Source organism: Symphalangus syndactylus, chromosome 8, assembly GCF_028878055.3.
Source record: "Symphalangus syndactylus isolate Jambi chromosome 8, NHGRI_mSymSyn1-v2.1_pri, whole genome shotgun sequence".
Classification (NCBI taxonomy): domain Eukaryota; kingdom Metazoa; phylum Chordata; class Mammalia; order Primates; family Hylobatidae; genus Symphalangus; species Symphalangus syndactylus.
This window is the reverse complement of record NC_072430.2, coordinates 120812501-120833023: the sequence shown is the minus strand read 5'-3', so window position 1 is coordinate 120833023 and position 20523 is coordinate 120812501. Positions and strand designations below refer to the sequence as shown.

General features: G+C 40.1%; 1 protein-coding gene across 1 annotated transcript in view; it reads right to left on the bottom strand.

Moving 5' to 3' along the window:
* Positions 1-4529: 4529 nt before the first annotated feature.
* XRCC5 (X-ray repair cross complementing 5) overlaps positions 4530-20523 on the bottom strand; it is a 97336-nt gene continuing 81342 nt past the window's right edge. The window contains exons 17-21 of the mRNA XM_055290554.2: positions 19812-19921; positions 17412-17508; positions 15170-15237; positions 5532-5606; positions 4530-4765 (exon numbers count right to left, since the gene is read on the bottom strand). Coding sequence (XP_055146529.2) covers positions 4751-4765; positions 5532-5606; positions 15170-15237; positions 17412-17508; positions 19812-19921 — 365 coding nt within the window. The 3' untranslated portion in view covers positions 4530-4750. The remainder of the gene's footprint in view (positions 4766-5531; positions 5607-15169; positions 15238-17411; positions 17509-19811; positions 19922-20523) is intronic.

The window sequence follows — 20523 nt, the reverse complement described above, 5'->3', positions numbered from 1 at the left end:
TTAATCTTAACAATAACCCTGTAAGCTGTTATAATTCCCAGCATACTGAAAAGGTAACAGGGAGAGGCATAGAGAAATTCAGAGACTTACCCATGCTAAGACCCCCATTCCAGGTCTGCCAGGGTCCTTACCCACACAAGCTGCAGTGCAAAGGTGGGTGGCCCTGGGCAATGTAAAATGGGAGGATGTGGATAGGGCCTGGGTCTGGAGCTGCTTTCTCAACACTCCAAGCAGCACCCGTTCGCATATTCAAGCAGGTCCTGTGAGTTCCCTTTGGCTGAGAAGGTTCTGTCGTCTCCTGGGCCACTCTGCCCACAGATAAAATGCAAGTGATTTATTTTGTTGCTTACAAAGGTTAAGGGACTTGTGAAAGCCACGTAACTGTTAAATGCTATTGACACCTGGACTTAATAAATCTTAAAGTATCTAACATCCAGGTGGCTATTTGAAGCACTATGCCATTATGCCTCTTGAAAGGAAGTCTAGTCCTGGGTTATGTTTAAATGAAGGAGCATTTCTTTCCTTCCCAAAATGACTGCAGAAAGCCAACTATCTAAGTAGGGACTAGCAATTCTACTTCTGATCAGGGGAACTGACCTATATGGGGTAAAAGTGTGGGATGGGGAAGTCCCACTCCCCATCACCCTCCTAATATTCCCCTGCCTGCTATAGGGAGGACTTAGAAAAATGGCTGGAGACTGAGCTATATTTATTAGGGGTCATTAAACCCCTAAAAGGTTGTTTAAGCATCATATGCATTTCCACTTCCTGCTCCATGCTGTCAACCAGGCACAAGCACCAGGGTCTACATTTTTTTTTTTTTTTTTTTTTTTTTTTTTTTTTGAGATGGAGTCTTGCTCTCTCGCCCAGGCTGGAGTGCAGTGGTGTGATATTGGCTCACTGCAACCTCCGCCTCCCAGGGTCGTGATTCTCCTGCCTCAGCCTCCTGAGTAGCGGGTATTACAGGCGCCCACCACCACACCTGGCTAATTTTTTGTATTTTTAGTAGAGATGGGGTTTCGCCATGTTGGCCAGGCTGTTCTGGAACTTCTGACCTCTAGTGATCCACCTGCCTCTGCCTCCCAAAGTGCTGGGATTACAGGCATGAGCCACTGCGCCCAAGGGCCTACTCTTTCCAAGCAGGCCCAATGAGACGTTCTTTCCTGTCTCAGGCTTGGAAGCCAGCTGGTGGTAAGATCTGGATGTAGGAGGCAGATGACAAACCTAAGCCATGGGCCACAACCTAGCTGTTCCAAAGATCTCTGAAATAAGCTAATACAAAGCAGTATGTTGATTTCCATTTTGCTGTCTGCTCCTTGTGCATTTAGCTCCAGAAGGGAGTTAATAGGAGAGGGGTGAGTGGCAAGGCAGGATATGGCCATTCCTTGGGCCCTGGTTGTGATACTAACTTAATAGAATCAAAACCTAGGGGGACCATATATCTATAATCCATACCAGGACAATTTTGAGAATGAAAAAGAGCACTATTAATTATGCTAAGACAACAATCCATCCTCCATAGCTGGAATGCATGGTCACCCTGTTAAAAGTAAGAAAACCTACCCTGGGTCCTACCCTTACCTTTGATCACATGGAGACTTTAATTTTTATGTATAACTAGATAAGAAAACCTAAGACCAATAACAATAGATCATTACAAAGAAAACAGCACTGGACTACTCAATGTCTTAGAAGAAATAAGGTTAAAATAAAAAAACAGCAGCAGACCTATGTAAAAGTTATTATATGGCTGGGCGCAGTGGCTCATGCCTGTAATCTAAGCACTTGGGGAGGCCGAGGTGGGCAGATCATTTAAGGCCAGGAGTTCGAGTCCAGCCTGGCCAACATGGAGAAACCCCGTCTCTACTAAAAACACAAAAATAAACCAGGGGTGGCGGTGCATGCCTGTAATCCTAGCTACTCGGGAGGCTGAGGCAGGAGAATCACTTGTACCTGGTCAGTGGAGGTTGTGTTGAGCCAAGATTGAGCCACTGCACTCCAGCCTCGGTGACAGAGTGATACTCTAAAAAAAAAAAAAAAAAAAAAGTTATGTTCTGCCCAGGCCCTCTATTTGGAGTTTTCATGAAACCATCTCATTTGTGGAAAGCATTTTAGTCTATGAGTATGCTCTTACTAAGCCTGTGAGGCAGGTCACAGGTTTAGCACCGTCACAGAAGCCATGCAGCAAGCAGCAGAGGCAGGACTCAAGTCCAGTATCTGGGTTAGCCCAGTGTTTCCTCCCTTACCCATGCTGTGACCCCTCATGACATCTGCTCTGCATGGGTCACAAGCTTGTGTCCTGAACTTAGAATATCTGGGGGAAGGCGGGGGACAACATGAAATGACGCCCATGGGAGACAGGGAACCAAAAACAACATCTGTTGCCTGAATCAAAATTAACTGCAAAGCCAGTCATTAGCACTGCACATCATCAAAACAGGAGAGACCTGTGTCCATTTATTTTCAAAGCCATCCTGGACTTGGCGGGGAAAAAAAAATGCTGCCTAATCCCAACACGATTCTTCAAATAGTTTTCCAAGATTCTAAATCTTATATGTAAATTAACTGGCAAAGGATTAAAACCCAACACTTAAAATAGTGGTACTTAATGAGTGGCAGCACATACCTTCAAGGGGGCATTTGGAAATGCGTAAGGTCATTTGAGTTGTGACTTGGGTGGGGGCGTCACAAAGAGGATGACTCCTCTTCAAGTCAACAAATTTCAGTGACATAGAAGAAAAAGGTGACAGGGTCCATAGTCAGTGACTTGCAATCACCGACAAGCCTATCGTTTGTGGGATTACTGGGCTTCTGAGGAGCAGCCCATGGTGGATTGACGACAATACAGCACTCCAGGGCTACACTCAGCAGAACACCTGGGAGTTCTGTAGATCTGCCAATCTCATTTCAGGGAAACGGGACTTTGATGTGTTCATGCAAAACACGCTGTCCCTACTCAAAACAGTACGCTCTGATGAAGTCTACATAGCACATATACTTCACCTGTATGAAATGGATTTGGAAATTACATGACTCATTTAGTTCTTCCTCTCCTTAGCCTGTGAAACTAATTTCTTCCTTGAGGTATTCAGATTTAGGTAAAACAGGGTTAGAGAAGCACAAATAATCCTGATACATTCAAACTAAGTCAAAAAGTATCAGAAGATCCAAAGGACTAACTCGATTTAAACTTTTCCTGGCATGACAAAAAGACTGACGTTTCCAAAAAGAAATTCCCCAAACTGCCAAAGACAGGTGCTGCTGATGAAGCCATACTTACTGAGCTGATTCATATTGCTGGGAGGATCTGATGAGAATAATGAAGATTTCAGAGATCAAAGTTTCCACTCTCTGTGGTTCTAAGAATGTCTCAGTTTTGTCCAAGTCACAAACAACCCCTGGGCTTTAATTACCTAACCAGAAACTATGATATGTCATCCTCTGTTGGGGTTACTTTAAATGGGCACCTGTATGTCAAGTTTGATGCAAGTGTGTATAGTATTGAGAGGATGTCCTAGAAGCCCAAAGTAAAGCACTCCTTTCTCTCCTCAGCTAAATGAATGATGTTCTATCTTGCAGATCGATTTTCAATCAATGGATAAGGGTGTTCAATTCTCAGCAGAGCACTGAAGAAGTCTTTTGCAGACAATAATTAGCAGCAATTCACAGAGAAATGAGTCATTTATGCCTTTAATGTTACATGTACAAAATTGTGTATTAGTGACCACTTATGAGGGTGCTGAAGACAGAGGTGATTGGGTACCAAGACATCTGTACACCAAAGAGGAACTGGAACTCCAGGCAAGAATGAGGACAAGAAAAAAAAGAGAATAAAGGCTTTGTTATTTTCTTATTTAGTAAAGGAGACACCATCCAGAAAGATGAAAGCTGACTTAGGTAGAAATGGGAAAGACCGGAAAGTTACCTAAGTGTTTTAATATAACGAAACTTTCTCTCTTTGAGGCTTGCAAGTAGAGAATAGTGAAGTGATATAATTCTAACTACTGTAGTAAATTTTTCAGTTTTTGAGTTTTTAAAGGTTCACTAATATGGCAGAGACTGGGCCAAAAGGTCCCTTCTTCATGAGACCACCACCATAACTCACTGCTTAAAAGGAGTATGAAGGGAAATTGTGCTCCCCTTCCCACCCCACTTAAAGAAAACCACCTATATACAGAGGCAGAGTAATGTGGTAACTAAAAGGCCTCAACTAAAAAGAGAAGTGAGTCTGTCCTTACCCATGGTTTTCCTAACCCAGCTGCTTGTTGGGAGGAAGCAAATGCTACTGCCTGCTCAACACAAGTTGTGACAGCTGGAGGATCACGCAAAGGAGGACTCAGGAAAGGGTTAAGAAACTCATCAATAACCATGCCATGGTTCCACATGAGACACTAATCACATCACAAGGGCTGCAATTGTCACTGATGTACTAGGTCAAGAAGAGATCTACTTTCCAGAAACTTCAAAGCATGTATGTAATATACAAAGATCAGTAAGACCACAGAAGAAATAATACACCAACCAGAAAATAACAATGACTCTTTATAAACTTGTATGGGGTCTAAATTATCCCTTGTAATATATATGTGTGTATTCATTCCACAGAGAATTAGATGATCGCCTCCAGGTAACCTGCTGGGAATTTCTTGAGCTTTTGGCTCCCCTTGAATGGCCGCATCCAACTTGTTTTGTTAGAACTCCCAGCATCACAGCGATGGCAGCTCTCTTAGATTCCCCATACATCCACGACCTATATCATGTCCAACTGAAAACAAGAACAACACACTTAGGAAGGAACCAGGCCAATTTCATGCCACTGCTTCTCTGGTGAGAGAGGGTTTAATGAAAATGACTCTACATTGGAAGGCATGCATGTACTTGCTCATTTATTCACCGCTCACTATTTCAGGAGTTAAACATTCAAGTATCTACTCATTTTAGTAATGAGAACGTCTCTAAAAAAGGTTGACATCATAGTATGTAGTGTTTGTTCATCAGTTGTCACATGAAGCTTAAAGGTGGGAAGTTTCCAAACATTAAGGACAGATACAAAAGACAACATTTACTACACAGCTTCGCAGGCATCAACAACATGGTGTAATGGGGTCCAGAAATCCTCAAATGCCTATCGGTCTATTTTGTTTACATTAAGTTAATTGAGAACATTTAAGAAGTAGCCCTTACAAACTGCATGTTGTATTACTTATTTTTGGTTAAGTGCAATTTCAGTGAATTACAACATTTTGCTACTAATGGAATAGCCTCCCTAGCTCTTTTTCAGCCCTTCAAGGGAGAGGATTAATCTGAATGAACAATATAGCCGACACCATGAAACACAGGAATTTCCATTACGAAATTACCTATCTGATTGAATTTATAATGGCAATATATAACGGTGTAGGAAGCTTCTGGTGTATTGGAAATTAAAACACAAATAAGCAACAAGTCTAACATAATCAGCCTTTGTGGCTGTATTTACAGCTCAGGCGACTTCAATCACAGAACACCAGGTGCATATTAAAAGTACTTACTAAATCGTCCACATCACCACCTTCTTCAAATACAGCTGCTGTGTCTCCACTTGGTTTGTCTTTGGGGGCCAGAAACTGTAAATAGAAAGTCAGTTATCATACCAAAATGATATTTTTACCCCTTTGAAGGAGGGAACAATCTGCTAGCATTGCCACAGGGAAACCTAAGGCAGCCTGCTTAGCAGTCTCACTGCAAACAGTCCAAAAGAAACATCACCCTGGCGTACGCTCCTTCATTTGGCTTTGGGTGAGAGGCCCAGTTTTGAGGTTCAAGTAGTCCATACTAACTCATCAGAGAAAGTGCTCATGAAGAGGGAGGAAATAACATGGCTTGTCAAGACAGTGACTATGTGTAGGGTCCTGTATAAGCATGGTGGACATCTGCTGTTTCTAGTTCTGCTTCCACAGGAAATAAGTTGGCTTGCTAAGGTTAAGAAAATAACCAACCACCCCAAACTAGTATGCTGTTTTGAAAGGAGCATGAGAATCAAGTCAAGATTAGAATAATCTCAAGTTGAATGATGAAGAATCAGGAAAAAAAAAAAGATTAGAATAATCTATTCTTAAATTCCATTGGCCGGGCGCGGTGGCTCACGCTTGTAATCCCAGCACTTTGGGAGGCCGAGGCGGGCGGATCACGAGGTCAGGAGATCGAGACCACGGTGAAACCCCGTCTCTACTAAAAAAATACAAAAAATTAGCCGGGCGCAGTGGCGGGCGCCTGTAGTCCCAGCTACTCGGAGGCTGAGGCAGGAGAATGGCGTGAACCCGGGAGACGGAGCTTGCAGTGAGCCGAGATTGCGCCACTGCACTCCAGCCCGGGCGATAGAGCGAGACTCTGTCTCAAAAAAAAAAAAAAAAAAAAAAAAAAAAATTCCACTGTGGACAAAAGCAGTAAAAGGGGGACTTCTTATAAGAAACGTGAAATGCAAAAATGAGTGAGCTTGGAGGGTTGTTTGATTCCTTTTATGGAAATCTTTCAATTTGTGTTAGAAATTGTTTGAAAACAGACAGATGAGAAATGGATGAGAAAACCGTTCAGCATCACTGTTCTAGATGTGGAGCTTCTGAAAGGCAGATACATAGTAATACAGCAAAGTCCAGGAAGTGAAGTCTGTGAGGATCTAGGAATTACACTCAGATTTTAAAAGGGTAGTGAGGTGAGTGCCCTTGAAAATTATCTGAACACTCTTTTTCCATCCTGTCCCTCCAAGGGATAGCAGTGGGGAGCCTTTTCCTTCAAGGCATGTGGCAGCTGCCTCTAAGAGCTGGGTTCTAGCAATGCATATCTATCTAGCAATGCCTATCTATCCTAACACGAGAAGGTGATTTCCTGGTAGCACGCCTGCCTGTAGGAGTGAGTGTTTTAGAGAGGGCAGTGGAAAGTGGGGCACTTCTACTTTTCCTCTGGGGGCCAGAAACAGTAAATAGAGAATCAGTTATGGTACCACAACTGACTGGCCCCTAGAGGCATTCTGGCATTCCTCAGGCTGAGAGTGCATGGAGCAGGCATGCAGTGAGCGAGCCTTCCAGCCCACTCATGCTCTCCTGTAGTTGCTTCCACTCAAGAGGAAAAAGTATAATTATACTTTCCTCACTCTCAACATGAAAAAATGGTAAGAGCTGCCATTCTCTACATTCCTGTTACTTTTATGGTACAATGGACACAATCATGACCTCTGAAACCTAAGACCTATAAATAAACTAAATATGTCTCTTTAAAAAGTCAAACCAAAGTGAACCATGAAATATGAGGCTGCATGTGGCAAGTTTCAGGAAGCAAGAAAGCTCTGCCTGTCCTTCCATTCCTCATATACAAAAACACACACAGGTAACAAAGTGGTAACAGTGGAGGCTGTGTCTGCCTTGAGGTGCAGTGCCTTCATCAGCACCATGGACATAATCGTTTGTTGATCAACCACTCTCTTGGACTTTTTTTTCCCTCAGTTAAGACCACCTCAATATTCATTAACTTCTTTTTTGACTGAGCGCATAAGGAATTTATCTTCTTTTAAGGACATTTATGGATCTTTCCATAGCCCTTTGTTAACCCTAAACTGGGCCACGTGCAAGACTGAGAATCAATGGTATTAAGAGACAGAAAATCCCAGCAATGGGGGCAGACAGTCTGCAACAGAATTGTGATGAAGCTTCTGTTTCATTCATTCTGTTTATTCTAGGTGATTATGAATAAAGATATCTGACAGCCAAATACAGATAAATGAATAAAAAATCTATACATTTACTGGCATATGATTTATCTGTAAAGGTTAAATAAACTACTCTATCCTAGATTCTCAAATTGGTTTTTATTTGGGGTTTTCCGGGTTATTATCATACTTTTTATGTTGTACCTCTCCTCTCCTACTCATTATCATTAACCCCTGCATGATTTTCGTGATATCAGGACTACATGGCTACAGGATAAGACTTATCCAGTTGGGGCAAGAGAATAAACAGTAGAGCTGCATCCTGCCATAAATCTCTGTAGGGCCACAAATGACTGGTATCTTCCAAACATCTGAAAAACTCCATAGCCTCAATGATTCTGTAGCCCACTACGTCCTGTATGACCCCTTAGTTAAGGACTTATTGTTGGCACAGTATGACCATGGTATATATACTTAAGCACAAATGGCACATCTCTGAGACTAGGCCAAATTCCTAGGAAGAAATGAGCAGCAGCAGAAATCCTACATTTTCATCAAGTGCTAAGTATCGTCTGCAACTGATTTTCCTGACAGATCTGCTTCACATTTCTGTGTAAACAAATTATGTTTAAAAGCTGGGCTGCCATCCATTATCCTTCCCAATGCCCAAGGCAAGGCTGATCTCTTCCACGTATCACTCCTCCTCATCAGTGTTTGTAACTGCACGTAATCCTAGCCCATACAGTGACAAGGAAGCAAGACAGAGCAGAGAACTCAATGACTGGCCTGCTTTCTCAATAAAAGCAAGAGATTCTCCGAATCTCTTCTGCAGAAAGGGGTTGGAGTCAACTGTCATCTTTTCTCGTGTGTTCTTTCCCTCTGCAATATGCTGAGAAAGTAGAGAATAGATAGAAAGGGCAGGGCATGTGTGTGAGTGACATGTTCCTTCTTCCTCAAACCACCATCACTTACCTGGGGTTACCATAAAAGTGCCTCCTTACCTGGAGAACTTTATGAAATGGATAATCTACTACTTCTCAAGTACACTGAAATATAATCCTGGCCACAAGCAGAGTAATGAAATCAATAACCTCTATATAGAAACTGCCAGTCCTATCCCCCCATAAAAGACTAAAAGACTATCATCTTGTGCTCAGACCCTAACCGACCCCCAAAGTAAAAACACATGACTTCCACTGGGCTGTTTCCAACACCATCAGGTGATTCCAGAGGATTACTGACAATCTAGATGTGTAAAAAAGCATCAAAAAGAATAAAAGTCAGTTTGCATGTACTTTGCCTAAAATGACATATATTTGGGTTTCATTAATGCCACTTGTAGCTTAACGGATGCTATAAACACTAATATGGTGCAAGAGGGAAATCCTGCAGCCTAGTGTGGAGAACACAATTGTAACCCTGTCAGTTTCTCAGGAACCCTATGCAAGCCACCTGACCTTTTCATAACTAATTTCCCTCAAAAACAAAATGTGAATACTACTACTTACCATACCTATCTTAGGGGTTCTTGAGTCTCAGATAAAATAGAGAATGAAAAAATTCGTTATGGTATTGTAAGTTTCATGTTCTAATTCCTAGGAATGCACTTAACATATGTCCACCAAGTGGTATGTACAAGAATATCCACAGCATCTCTATTCATAACTGTCAAAGGACAAACAAGCAAATGTCCATCATTAGGAGAATGGATGAATAAATGGTGGTAAAATCATAAAAGGGATTACTACATAGCTATAATCACTTAATTGATGAAAAAAGGCATGATTCCAGTTATATGAAGGTCAAAAACTGGCCAGACGACTCAAGTGACAGAAGTCAGAATGGTGGTTACCTCGAGGGATGGGGGCTTCCGACTGGGAAGGTACCAGGGAGGCTTATGGGGTGATGGAAATGTTCTATTATTTTGATCTGGGTGGTGAGCACCCAGGTACATGAATGTGTAAGAATTCATCAAGTGGCACAGTTAAGATCTGTGCATTTACTGTATGCATGTTCTACCTCAATAAAAAATTTAATATCATATCTTAAATGTATCAAGCCTTAAATAAATATTGGGTAACACTGTGATATTTTCATTATTACTTTTCTTGTGCTAGCAAACTACACCAGAGAATTAAGGCAGAAAATGAAAGCAGAAAAGAGCAAAGAAAAATGTCATAGGGTCCAACAGGGGCCAGCAGTTTGACAAAACTGCTCTCAAGAAATGATTCTTAACCTTTGTCTTCAATCCTTCACTAAGCTTTGGAGAATTCCTGTGCACTCTCACACACAGAATTGGATGTACTCTTGAAAAAGGGAGCATGAGCATCCTTTCTCTAGGTAGATGTGGTTGGTGGCATTATAAGGTGAAGGCGTGAAGAGTTGGAGCCATGGTGCGGTGATAAGGTGACTGGGCATATGGGGGTCTGGATTCCAGTCAATTCTGCTGGCCACTAGCTTGCTGTGAGGCACAGAAAACTTTACCTCTCTAGACAGGGGTGTTGGTAAAATGGCCACATTGCTATCTATGAATGTCTGTGATACTAAGGTGGAAAATCCATAAATGTCAACAACAATAAAGAAGGATAAATTAGGCAGTTACAAGAAAAACAAGTGCTAAAATAATGATTTTTTTTTTCATAGAGCTTACATCAAATGATTATTTAGATATAGCTCAGCCTCTTGGAATCTGGTTAAAAAAAAAAAATGATCCCAATGCCATGGGGATAAATCCTCTTCCTTTACTGCTTTCTCAATACTAAAGGAGAATGAAGGACTAGGGCAGTGCTAGAACTAGATTCCTGGCCAGTGACTTACTGTGAGCTCTCAGACACATCACTTTACCTCTTCTGCCCACTACAGAGCTGGGAGAACTGATAGATGAAGGGCACACAAAGGCTATACAAAGATTCTACCAAACATCAAATGCTAATGGCGTATCTAATCATACAAACTAGAAACAGAAAAAGTGGAAGAACTGACAGGTTATAATGATAATAAAAATGAACATTAAAGAATGATTTATGCCTAGGTTTCAAAATGAAATAAGAGGTACCAGGAAACTTAAAGTGACTGTCTAAACTTACGTCATGCAAAAACTTTCTATTTCTCTAGCAGAGTTGACTTCCTTCTATTTCTCAAAGAATCATACAATCCCCATATTTCTAGAACAACTGGAGGGCAATAGCTCTTAAGATGTTATACAAATGTAAAGTTATAATTTTCATTTAAAATGAACATCCCTGGATAATTATTTCCTTTCAAATGTCAACATTTAATAGCAAGAATTTGACAGCTTGCTAACTTTAAATAACTTATGGGAAATACCTCAAAAGAATTTAAATAGACTGTGAGGATTGTTCTTTAACCTCAGTGATTATAGTCAAGTTTCCTTAAATGATTATTTGGGAAGTGACCAAATTGAACATTTGAAAGCAATATAAATGAATATTTCAGTACATGGTCAAAAGTGATTATATTTCTCCCACTTGGCTAAGAGAAATAGCTAAAGCATGTCTCTTCTATTAAAACCACAAGAAATCAGCTTCCTTGAGCCAGAATCTTCCTCTGCAATTCTCCCCATTATGTACACTCTCCCTTCTACACTTTTCTCCAAAAATCAACAGATGCCATTTAAAAGTATTTTCAGGCCAGGCATGGCTGGGATTACACGCCTGCAATCCCAGCACTTTGCGAAGCCAAGGTGGGCAGATCACTTGAGGTCAGGAGTTTGAGAACAGCCTTGCCAACATGGTAAAAGCCCGTCTCTACTAAAAATACAAAAATTAGCTGGGTGGGGTGGTGCGCACTTGTAATCCCAGCTACTGGAGAGGCTGAGGCATAACTGCTTGAACCTGGGAGGCAGAGGATGCAGTGAGCTGAGACCGTGCCACTACACTCCAGCTTGGGCAACAGAGCGAGACTCTGTCTCTAAATAAGTAAGTAAGTAAACAAATAAATAAGTAAATAAATAAATAAATAAAAGCATTTTTAATACAAAGGATCAAGTTTTCACCCTGGAAAACAAAATAAACGGTTCATGTGATATTAAAGCAGACACAAAAGCATAATCTCACAGTCAGCCATGATACAGTGACAGGTGGGGGTACCCCCCACTATACTAACGAGAACTGACAGACATAATACAGTGTACACTGAAGATGAGTCAAAATTACAGGGTCTACTCTATGACTTTCCAGGTTATTCTAACCACCACCTGGCTCTACGCCAGAAAGTCATTTGTTGAGATGAAGCAGACAGGGAGTACTGTATTTTAGAAATGATTGGTTCAAGATTCCACTTATAAAACTTAATCCACTTGAAAATGAAGATCTGGTGTGGTGCAAAGGAACGTGCATTTTAATCCTCTTGCTACCTCTGTGAGCTCAAAGTGTAACCCCACTTTATCTTTCTAGGGCTTGGCTTCCCAGTGGTAACAGGGATGGTAGTTCCTGCTCTTGCCAATTCTTAGCAGATCATTGTGAGGATTACAGAGATAATACTGGGCTCTTTGGTTCGGGAGTTGGATACAAGTAAAATTCTACTACTCTTATTTTCTACCATTATCTAGATATGATGTATATAGTGTTCTAGACAAACACCATACAATGTGAATGGTTCTTTAGCAGTCAAAGTGTCATATAAACATCTGGTATACATACTACATTGGCTAAAGCACTGATAAATGTGGGGAAAAAAAGGAAATGGCGTGAAAGAGTCTGCTAGGTGAATGTGCAATGTACTTTTTTTGGAGGCTATGAGATAATATATATCAAAGTGCCTAGCACAGAGCTGGTGGTACTCAATACATTTTATGTTGAATTTCCTAACTTCTTATCTGCCATGACAGTGAAGTTCAGTTTTGCTGGTAGTACTGGAAGCACACTCTCTGTGCCTTGACTATGGAAACACTATGCTCTAAAAGGAAGAAGATGCCAGTCAGAGCCAGGCAACCCGTGGCTGAAGTAGAAGAGATTCTCTCCACTGATGTTCTCTCTATTCAAAGATGGTGAAGTTTTGAGAGTTGCCTTTTTTTTTTTTTTTCTGAGATAGAGTTTCGCTTTTGTTGCCCAGGCTGGAGTGCAATGGCGCGATCTCGGCTCACCCCAACCTCCACCTCCCAGGTTCAAGCAATTCTCCTGCCTCAGGAGAGTTGTCTTAAACTACAACTGACATCAGTTCTGATATCAGAATTATCTAAGGACACCATCTTATACCTACCTGGTCATTAACTGAAATTTCTCTCTATAGCTTCATCATTAGACATTAAAATTCCTCATGCTTAGGCTCAGTGCCTTTACATTTCAAAGAAGACAACCTATTTGCATTACAGAACAAGCCTTGCACAATTTGCAAGTGCATCATGTTTTCAGATTTCTTTCCTGTCTAATATTCTGGGTTAACTTAGCTGGAACATCTTTGGTTAAGATGTGCTGCTGGGAGGAAACACAAGCTTTTTTAGGTCACGGCTCCTCACTTCTTCCAAAAACTCTAGTATGTATTGTCACCTGGATAACAAATTTTCTTAATGTAACAATGACAAAAAATATTTTTCCCGATTTACTTGTTTAGCAAAAATTGATTGATAGGTCTTCACACCATGTGACAATGAATATTATGTGTCAACTTGGCTGGGCTGTGGTCCCCAGTTGTTCCATCAAACACTACTCTAGATGTTGCTGTGAGGGTATTTTGTAGATGTGATTAACATCTAAAATTACCTGATTTTAAGCAAAGATTAATCTTAGTAATATTCGTAGATCTCATCCAATCAAGTGAAGGCCTTAGGAGCAAAAGCTGAGGTTTCTGCTTCAGGACTGTAACATAGAAATCCTGCCTGAGTTTCCAGCCTGCTAGCCTGTCCTACAAATTTCAGACTTGCCAAGCCCTACAATCACACAAGCCAATTTCTGAAATTTCAGCCAATAAATCTCTCTCTATATATGTGTGTGTGTATGTGTATACACACACACAGACACACACACACGTATGTTCTCTTGGTTCTGTTTCTCTGGAGAACCTTGACTGAAATAGCCCAGTTCAATGAGGAGATATTATCAAACATTGTATAAAGTGACAAATATAAATAAAACCAAACAGTTAAATGGCATACTCAAGCCCATGGTGCTCAGTATTGACTGTGGCAGAGAGGGTACAGACACCACGGAACCCCTTCTGAGATATAATCACCACCTTACAGTATGCTTCAAAAATTCCAGGATCCTACTCCCTGAAAGTAGGGATAACATCTGTTTCTCTTTTTAACAAAAATCTTTTGCCAGGCAAAGTGCTTAATAAAAATTCTTGTATATTTTAATTTCTCTTCCAAACCATACTATGGTTTCTGCCAAATGCCTTTCTTGAGTTGAAAATTGAAGATATTCAAATTTTGGCCTGAATTTAGCCATCTGATTAACATTTCCAGCTTTGTGTCTGTCACTTCCCTAACAGATTCCTATTCACCAGCCCCAGACCAAGCTCTCCCTTAGTGTGTATAGTTATTTTCTGAGTCTCCGTTGCTTCCCTCTGCTCCATTTTAACTGCCTGAGCTTCTAGAGGGCAGGGGTGCTGTCTTATCATCCAGCACAGTGCCTAGCATATTGTAGAAGCTTAGTAACTGAGAGCTGTCAGGTGCCAGAAGAACTACATCGGTCAGTGACTGTAACTGAAACTGAATGTTATGAAGTATATACTTTTGAGCTATTCAACTTAATTCATTAAAATTTCATCACAACCTTGAGGTACAATGAAGGATTACTGAACTAAATAACCGCATGTATTTGACTCATGGCTGAATAAGATTCAATACACACCAAACAAGGAGGCCTAGGCCTAACAATGTGTGTGAATAAAAAGCTCATGGGGACTGCATGGGGTCTTTTACTGAAAATACCTGGATGTCCCTTATGCTAGAATACTAGTGTTTCTCTATTCACTATACAATACAATCACCTGAGGAGTTTTAAAATGCAAACAAACCAACTGTGCCCAGGACCCATCTCAGACAGAATCTCTAGGGTAATTCTGATTTTTAATCAGTATTAACAAAAAAAAAAAAGAAAGAAAGAAAAAGAAAAGAAAAGAAAAGGAAAGAAAAGAAAAGAAAAGAAAAGAAAAGAAAAGAAAAGAAAAGAAAAGAACAAGCTCACCAGGTAACTAATGTGTGGCCAGGGTGGGAATCACTGTGGATTTCATAGCCTTTACCAGGGCAGAGGTTAAGTTTGTGCACTATGGAGTTCAACAGCATGCTCTAGAGGTACCGAAGCTGGGATTACAGGTGAGTTCCAGAAATATAACCACAGCCTACAGGAAACTGAGTAAGATTATAATTTCTCCCATGAGGATGCTGTGGTTGAAGCAATTTACATATTGAATACAAAATGAGTACACTAATTTAGTTACCCATAAAATTTAACTTCTTCGAAGGTATCAAGAAAATAAAGTCCACTATAATAATTCAACTAAAGACAAAGGGTTACCCCTCAATACCTTTTTGGCTTCCTCAGCTGTGACAGAACTTCCAGAGGCTTCCTCTTTGGTGATCAGAGTAATTCCATCTAAAAAGTAATTCAGAGAGTAAAATCAAAACACAAAGAATCAACCCCAATCCCATTTTCCTTTCCGCCACACCTCCTCCCACCTTTGAGCTGAAGATTTCTTTTTTTTTTTTTTTATAGAGACAGGGTCCCACTATGTTGCCCAGGCTGGTCTCGAACTCTTGGGCTCAAGTGATCCTCCCGTCTTGGCCTCCCAAAGTGCTGGGATTACAAGCATGTGCCACTGTGCCCAGCCTGAGCTGGAGATTTTTAAAACTATAAAGGTGCTCTGTTCTATAAAACTATAAAGGCCAACTAATTAACAATGACCATCTTAAATTATCTTTTCTCCAGTTTTTGCTTGTGTAATAAGCAATAAAGGCCGCATGTCAAATGCCACGTGTTCCACGAGGCCTTCCTTGATCAACTCTAGGTTAAGTCTCCCCTTCTTTAGAAATCTCAGATCACTTTATTACTTTGAAATGGCTCTTGTCATATATAACTATTTGTACACATGTTCTCTCTCCTAAGAATATATTTTCTCAAGGGCAGACACTCAGTCTTATAAATCTTTATATTCCCCTCAATGTACAGTATGTCCTTACTTAACTATCATCAATAGGTTGTTGGAAACTGTGACTTTAAGTGAAACAAAAGTAGGTCCTTGAATAATACTGTTTCATTATAACACTGATGAGAAAAAAAATGGTTTCATTATGTGTCATTTTGCTTAAAGTCACAATTTTCAAGAACCTATGGACAACGTTAAGTGAGGACTTACTGTAGAACATAGCAGAAACTCAATAAATAAATGATAATTAAATGACTGTATGCTTTTGTCCAAGACATCAGGTGCCCAATATGGAACTATGCCATGCATTTCGTCTTGTGGCCATGTTACTGGCTTTTGATAGAGTGGCCAGAGGACTAGGGAGGAAGAAAACATGGTCTTCATCAAGGGGCATGTCTATCATTTAGGACAGTTTATCAATTTTAGCTCAGTAAGAGCAAATCAAGGGTAGAAAATCTACTATTTAATTTGCTCTTCTTCCTATTTTCCTACATCAAATGGCTGATGTACTGTTCGAAAAGCACATGTATTTAACATCCATTTGTACCTATGCATGGCCTTGGTCATCTGTATTCTCTCAGTGGCGTATAAGCTATCAGAAAATACGGATTTTGCATATGACCTGTAAGTTTCTTTTCAGCAAATAATATGCTATAGGCATTCAATAAATACCAAAACCCAATCTCCCTCATTTACGGGGTCAACAGCAGAGACATAAAAGTGATTTGAGTAAGCCCCCTTCACTACCCACTCCAATTCCTTTTGTTCTCCAGTGCAGAAGTTAAAGGGCTGAAAAATTAACTGTCAGGAAAACAGTTACCTGTGTGATGAAGAGTTGCCCATTAGAAGATGGATAGATAGGTATGCAACTCTTTTTATATAGAACTTGCACAGAAAGAGAGATTGAAACAAATTTTGCATCTCTAGTAAAAGTGAAAAGTTTATCTCATAAACATAATCATTTTCATAATATGCATTTTAAACAAGTAATATCTTATACCTGGGTTCTAAAAGAAAATCAGGTCATGTTTTAAAAAAGGTGGGGCAAAGGGCATGAAAAAAAGCAAAGATCAAGCCTAACACTGAAAGAATGTGTGCTGTCTTCTTTCTGGGTTTAACCTGCATTGGTTGCTGTGCAAATGAGAAACTGAATGGTTTTGGAGCATGAAGATGCTGGTCTGCTGAAACGGAAAGTCCAAGAACATGGTAAATGAAAAGTAGCAGGGAGATAAAATCTGGGTGAGGTCAACCAAAGGGCTGTGGATCCAGCAGGACTAAAATGGCCTAAGGATCTGAGAAAGGGGACAATGTTCGCCCACACAGCTGCTCCATTCAACAAACAGAAAGGCACAGCCCTGAAATAGGTCATGCTGCGTAAAGAGTCTAAGATGGAACTTACGTGTTTATTTATTATTTATCACTTTGTATTTATGCTTATTAAGGGAGAGTCTGAGTTCACCGAACACTGAGCATTTCCCAAAGCCATGTAGAAAATCATCACGTTTCCCACGTAACTCATTATACAATACAGTTTATATTTAGAATTTATATGTATATTTAGAATAAAATAGCATAAGTATTTTAAAAATACTTTAAAAAAAAAAAAAGACAAATGTCAACTTACCCTGAACAACAATTTCCCAGAAATGATTTAATTGTTTAATTTCCACTTTCTCTCGAAGGGCTTTCAGGAAGTTGTTAAAGCGCTGCTCTTCTGAAAACTGTGGTAGCAAGTTGGGGTAGAGGAGGCAGCAAGTCAGAGCAAACACAAAAACAAATTCACCCCAAACCAAAGTTTGTTCTGAATCACCTTATTTATTACAAAAAAATAAAATGTTCTTCTTTGGTACATGGTAGGCTGGCATTCCAAACTGAGGTGTGTTCACTGGGGACCAGAAATCCTTCCATCTGTGGAAGGCACAGAGCTTCCTAGAGTCAGTTTTTCTGTGGTGGCCTAGCCCTTTGTTTTTAACATTTAATGTAGAAAATCCCAAACAAAAACGGAACAGTTTAGTGAGTGCTCACACACTCATAACCCAGCTTCAATAATTATCAACTCAGGCCGAGCATGGTGACTCATGCCTGTAATCCCAGCACTTTGGGAGGCTGAGCCGGGCAGATCACCTGAGGTCAGGAGTTCGAGATCAGCCTGGCCAACATGGGTCCGTCTCTGCTAAAAATACAAAAATTAGCTGGGTGCAGTGGCAGGCGCGTGTATTCCCAGCTACTCGGAAGGCTGAGGCAGGAGAATTGCTTGAACCCGGGAGGCGGAGGTTGCAGTGAGCCAAGATCATGCCACTGCACTCCAGCCTGGGCAACAAGAGTAAAACTCCTTCTCAAAGATAAAAAATAAAATAAAGAAATAATTATCAACCAAACCAATCTTGCTTCCTTTATACTACGACCTTCTTCTCCCATAACCCTCCAATTATATTGAAGGAAATTTCAGTCAAATTATTTCATTTATAAATATTCTTGTATGAAATATAGAAAATATATACTCTTTTAAAACACTCACATGCCATTAACACCATATAAAAAATTAATAACTCCTTAATAGAACCAAATAACTAGCCAGTATTCTCATTTTCCTAATTGTTCCATAAAACTTAAAGATAATCTTTTTACAGTTCAAAAAATATCCCTTGGTCGGGTGCAGTGGCTCACCCCTGTAATCCCAGCACTCTGGGAGGCCAAGGTAGGCAGATAACCTGTGGTCAGGAGTTCGAGACCAGCCTGGCCAACATGGTGAAACCCCGTCTCTACTAAAAATACAAAAATTAGCTGGGCGTAGTGGCATGCGCCTGTAAGGCCAGCTACTCAGGAGGCTGAGGCAGGAGAATCGCTTGAGCCTGGGAGGCAGAGGTTGCGGTGAGCCGAGATCTGCCATTGCACTCCAGCCTGGGCGACAAAGGCCAAAGTCCGTCTCGAGAAAAAAAAAAAAAAAGAAAAAATAAGAATCTCTCCATTAAGACTGAATGATATGTCATTGAAGTCTCTTCTGCTCCTCTTCTTTTTTTTTTTTTTTCTTTTTTTAAGAAATACAATGTGACCTGGTATTTTTTAAGGACACTGGGTGGCAACCATGCACAGAGGTGTTATAAGACACTCCATCTAGCCTGGGTAGTGCTTTAAAAAAGCAATACACTTTTACTATCTCTTTCCATCGAACCAAATCTTTCTCCATCCAACTGAATCATCTACAGTCTTGTCCTGACTCTACTTTTCCAAAATTTGTCTTTTATCTGAAGAGTATTCAGGTCATCTACTTCTGAATCTGTTATTGAATCTAATTTTAATGATTTTTCCGTTTTCTTGTCACTCTTTGTAAGCACCTAAATTATTTAAGCATTAATTCATTCACACGTTCGGCAAGTATTTAATAAGTACCCACACAAGAACATATACTACAACTGTGCCTACTTTAAAAATCTGCTTTCTAATTGAAACTTGCTCACTTCTTACCTAGAGATATAAAAGCCTATACATAATTTGGAAAAGTTTTAGAAATATTTTCTAACAATTCCTAATAAAACAATCAAACAGACAAAACCCACACAAAAGGTATGGGAGGAACTTATTGTCAGTGTTTTTTTTCCTGACATTTAGATCCCTACTCCTGTCTTCATAAAATCTTTCTCCATAATTATACCAATATATATTTTCCATCCATTTCCCTAAAATAGCCCATCCTTTACAATAATGAGTGGGCCACCAGAGGTTGTAACGGAAATTTCCTTGGTTCCCTAAATAGGAACAGAAAGCAAAGGCCAGGGCTTCAGTACAATAAAAAGCCAACTTTCAGGGATAAAACACCCTACCTACACATCTTTATCCCATCTCAGAAATGACAGTGATAGTAACATGAGTTTAAGTCATTTTTAGTTCCACTGGCATACACTGCTATTCACATAGAGAATGATAATTTCCATGGCCAAGGCTCATTTCCAGGATGCTGTATGCCTCTTTCCCTGTGATAGTCGCCAACTGTTTAGGAAGAAAAGAGATGCTAGGATAGCATTACCTTAATGGCTTCTTCCCGGAAGGCTCGGATGCAGTCCATGCTCTTCATAAAATATGGTGTTTCATTAGTATCCAAAAACTGTTCGATGTGATTTATGAGCTGGTTACTCGCTAAAACATAAGACAACAAATTTTCTTGGATTTGAGTGATGCCTGAGAGAGGGTATGCTTCTGTGTTTATGCCTATAAGTATGTATTATAGCTCACAAGCCTCATGGTCAGCAAGCACAATTGCCATACTTCTTTTAGGGGAGAGATGAGATGCAAAATTCTGATTTCAAAACTCTGTATTTGAAAAGTCTGAATAATACCTATTGATATTTGTCAAGAAATTAATTTCTAAAATGCTGAGAATTATAGTTGAAATATTCCTTTTTGGGATGTCAGAACCTAGGTTGTAGTTGTTTTTAAAACTGCTGTTGTTGTTATTTTATTTTCCCCCAGAATTTAGGGGCCATTTGGATAATTCAAAACTGCCTTTCCTATTGTATTCACAGAAAACAGATCCTCTAGTCCCTCCCCTAATTCTACGCAGGATAATTGTCTAACAGTGCTGGGCAGTGAAAAATAATGAGCCAGGGGACACCCCATCTTCTACCAATCCAAGGTTAAATCAGAAAAGATCAGCCCTAGTCTTAACAAAATATCCCTTTCAAATGAGAAATCATTACTATCTATCTTACGCCCTTAGCTGGACCTGAATATTCTCCCTA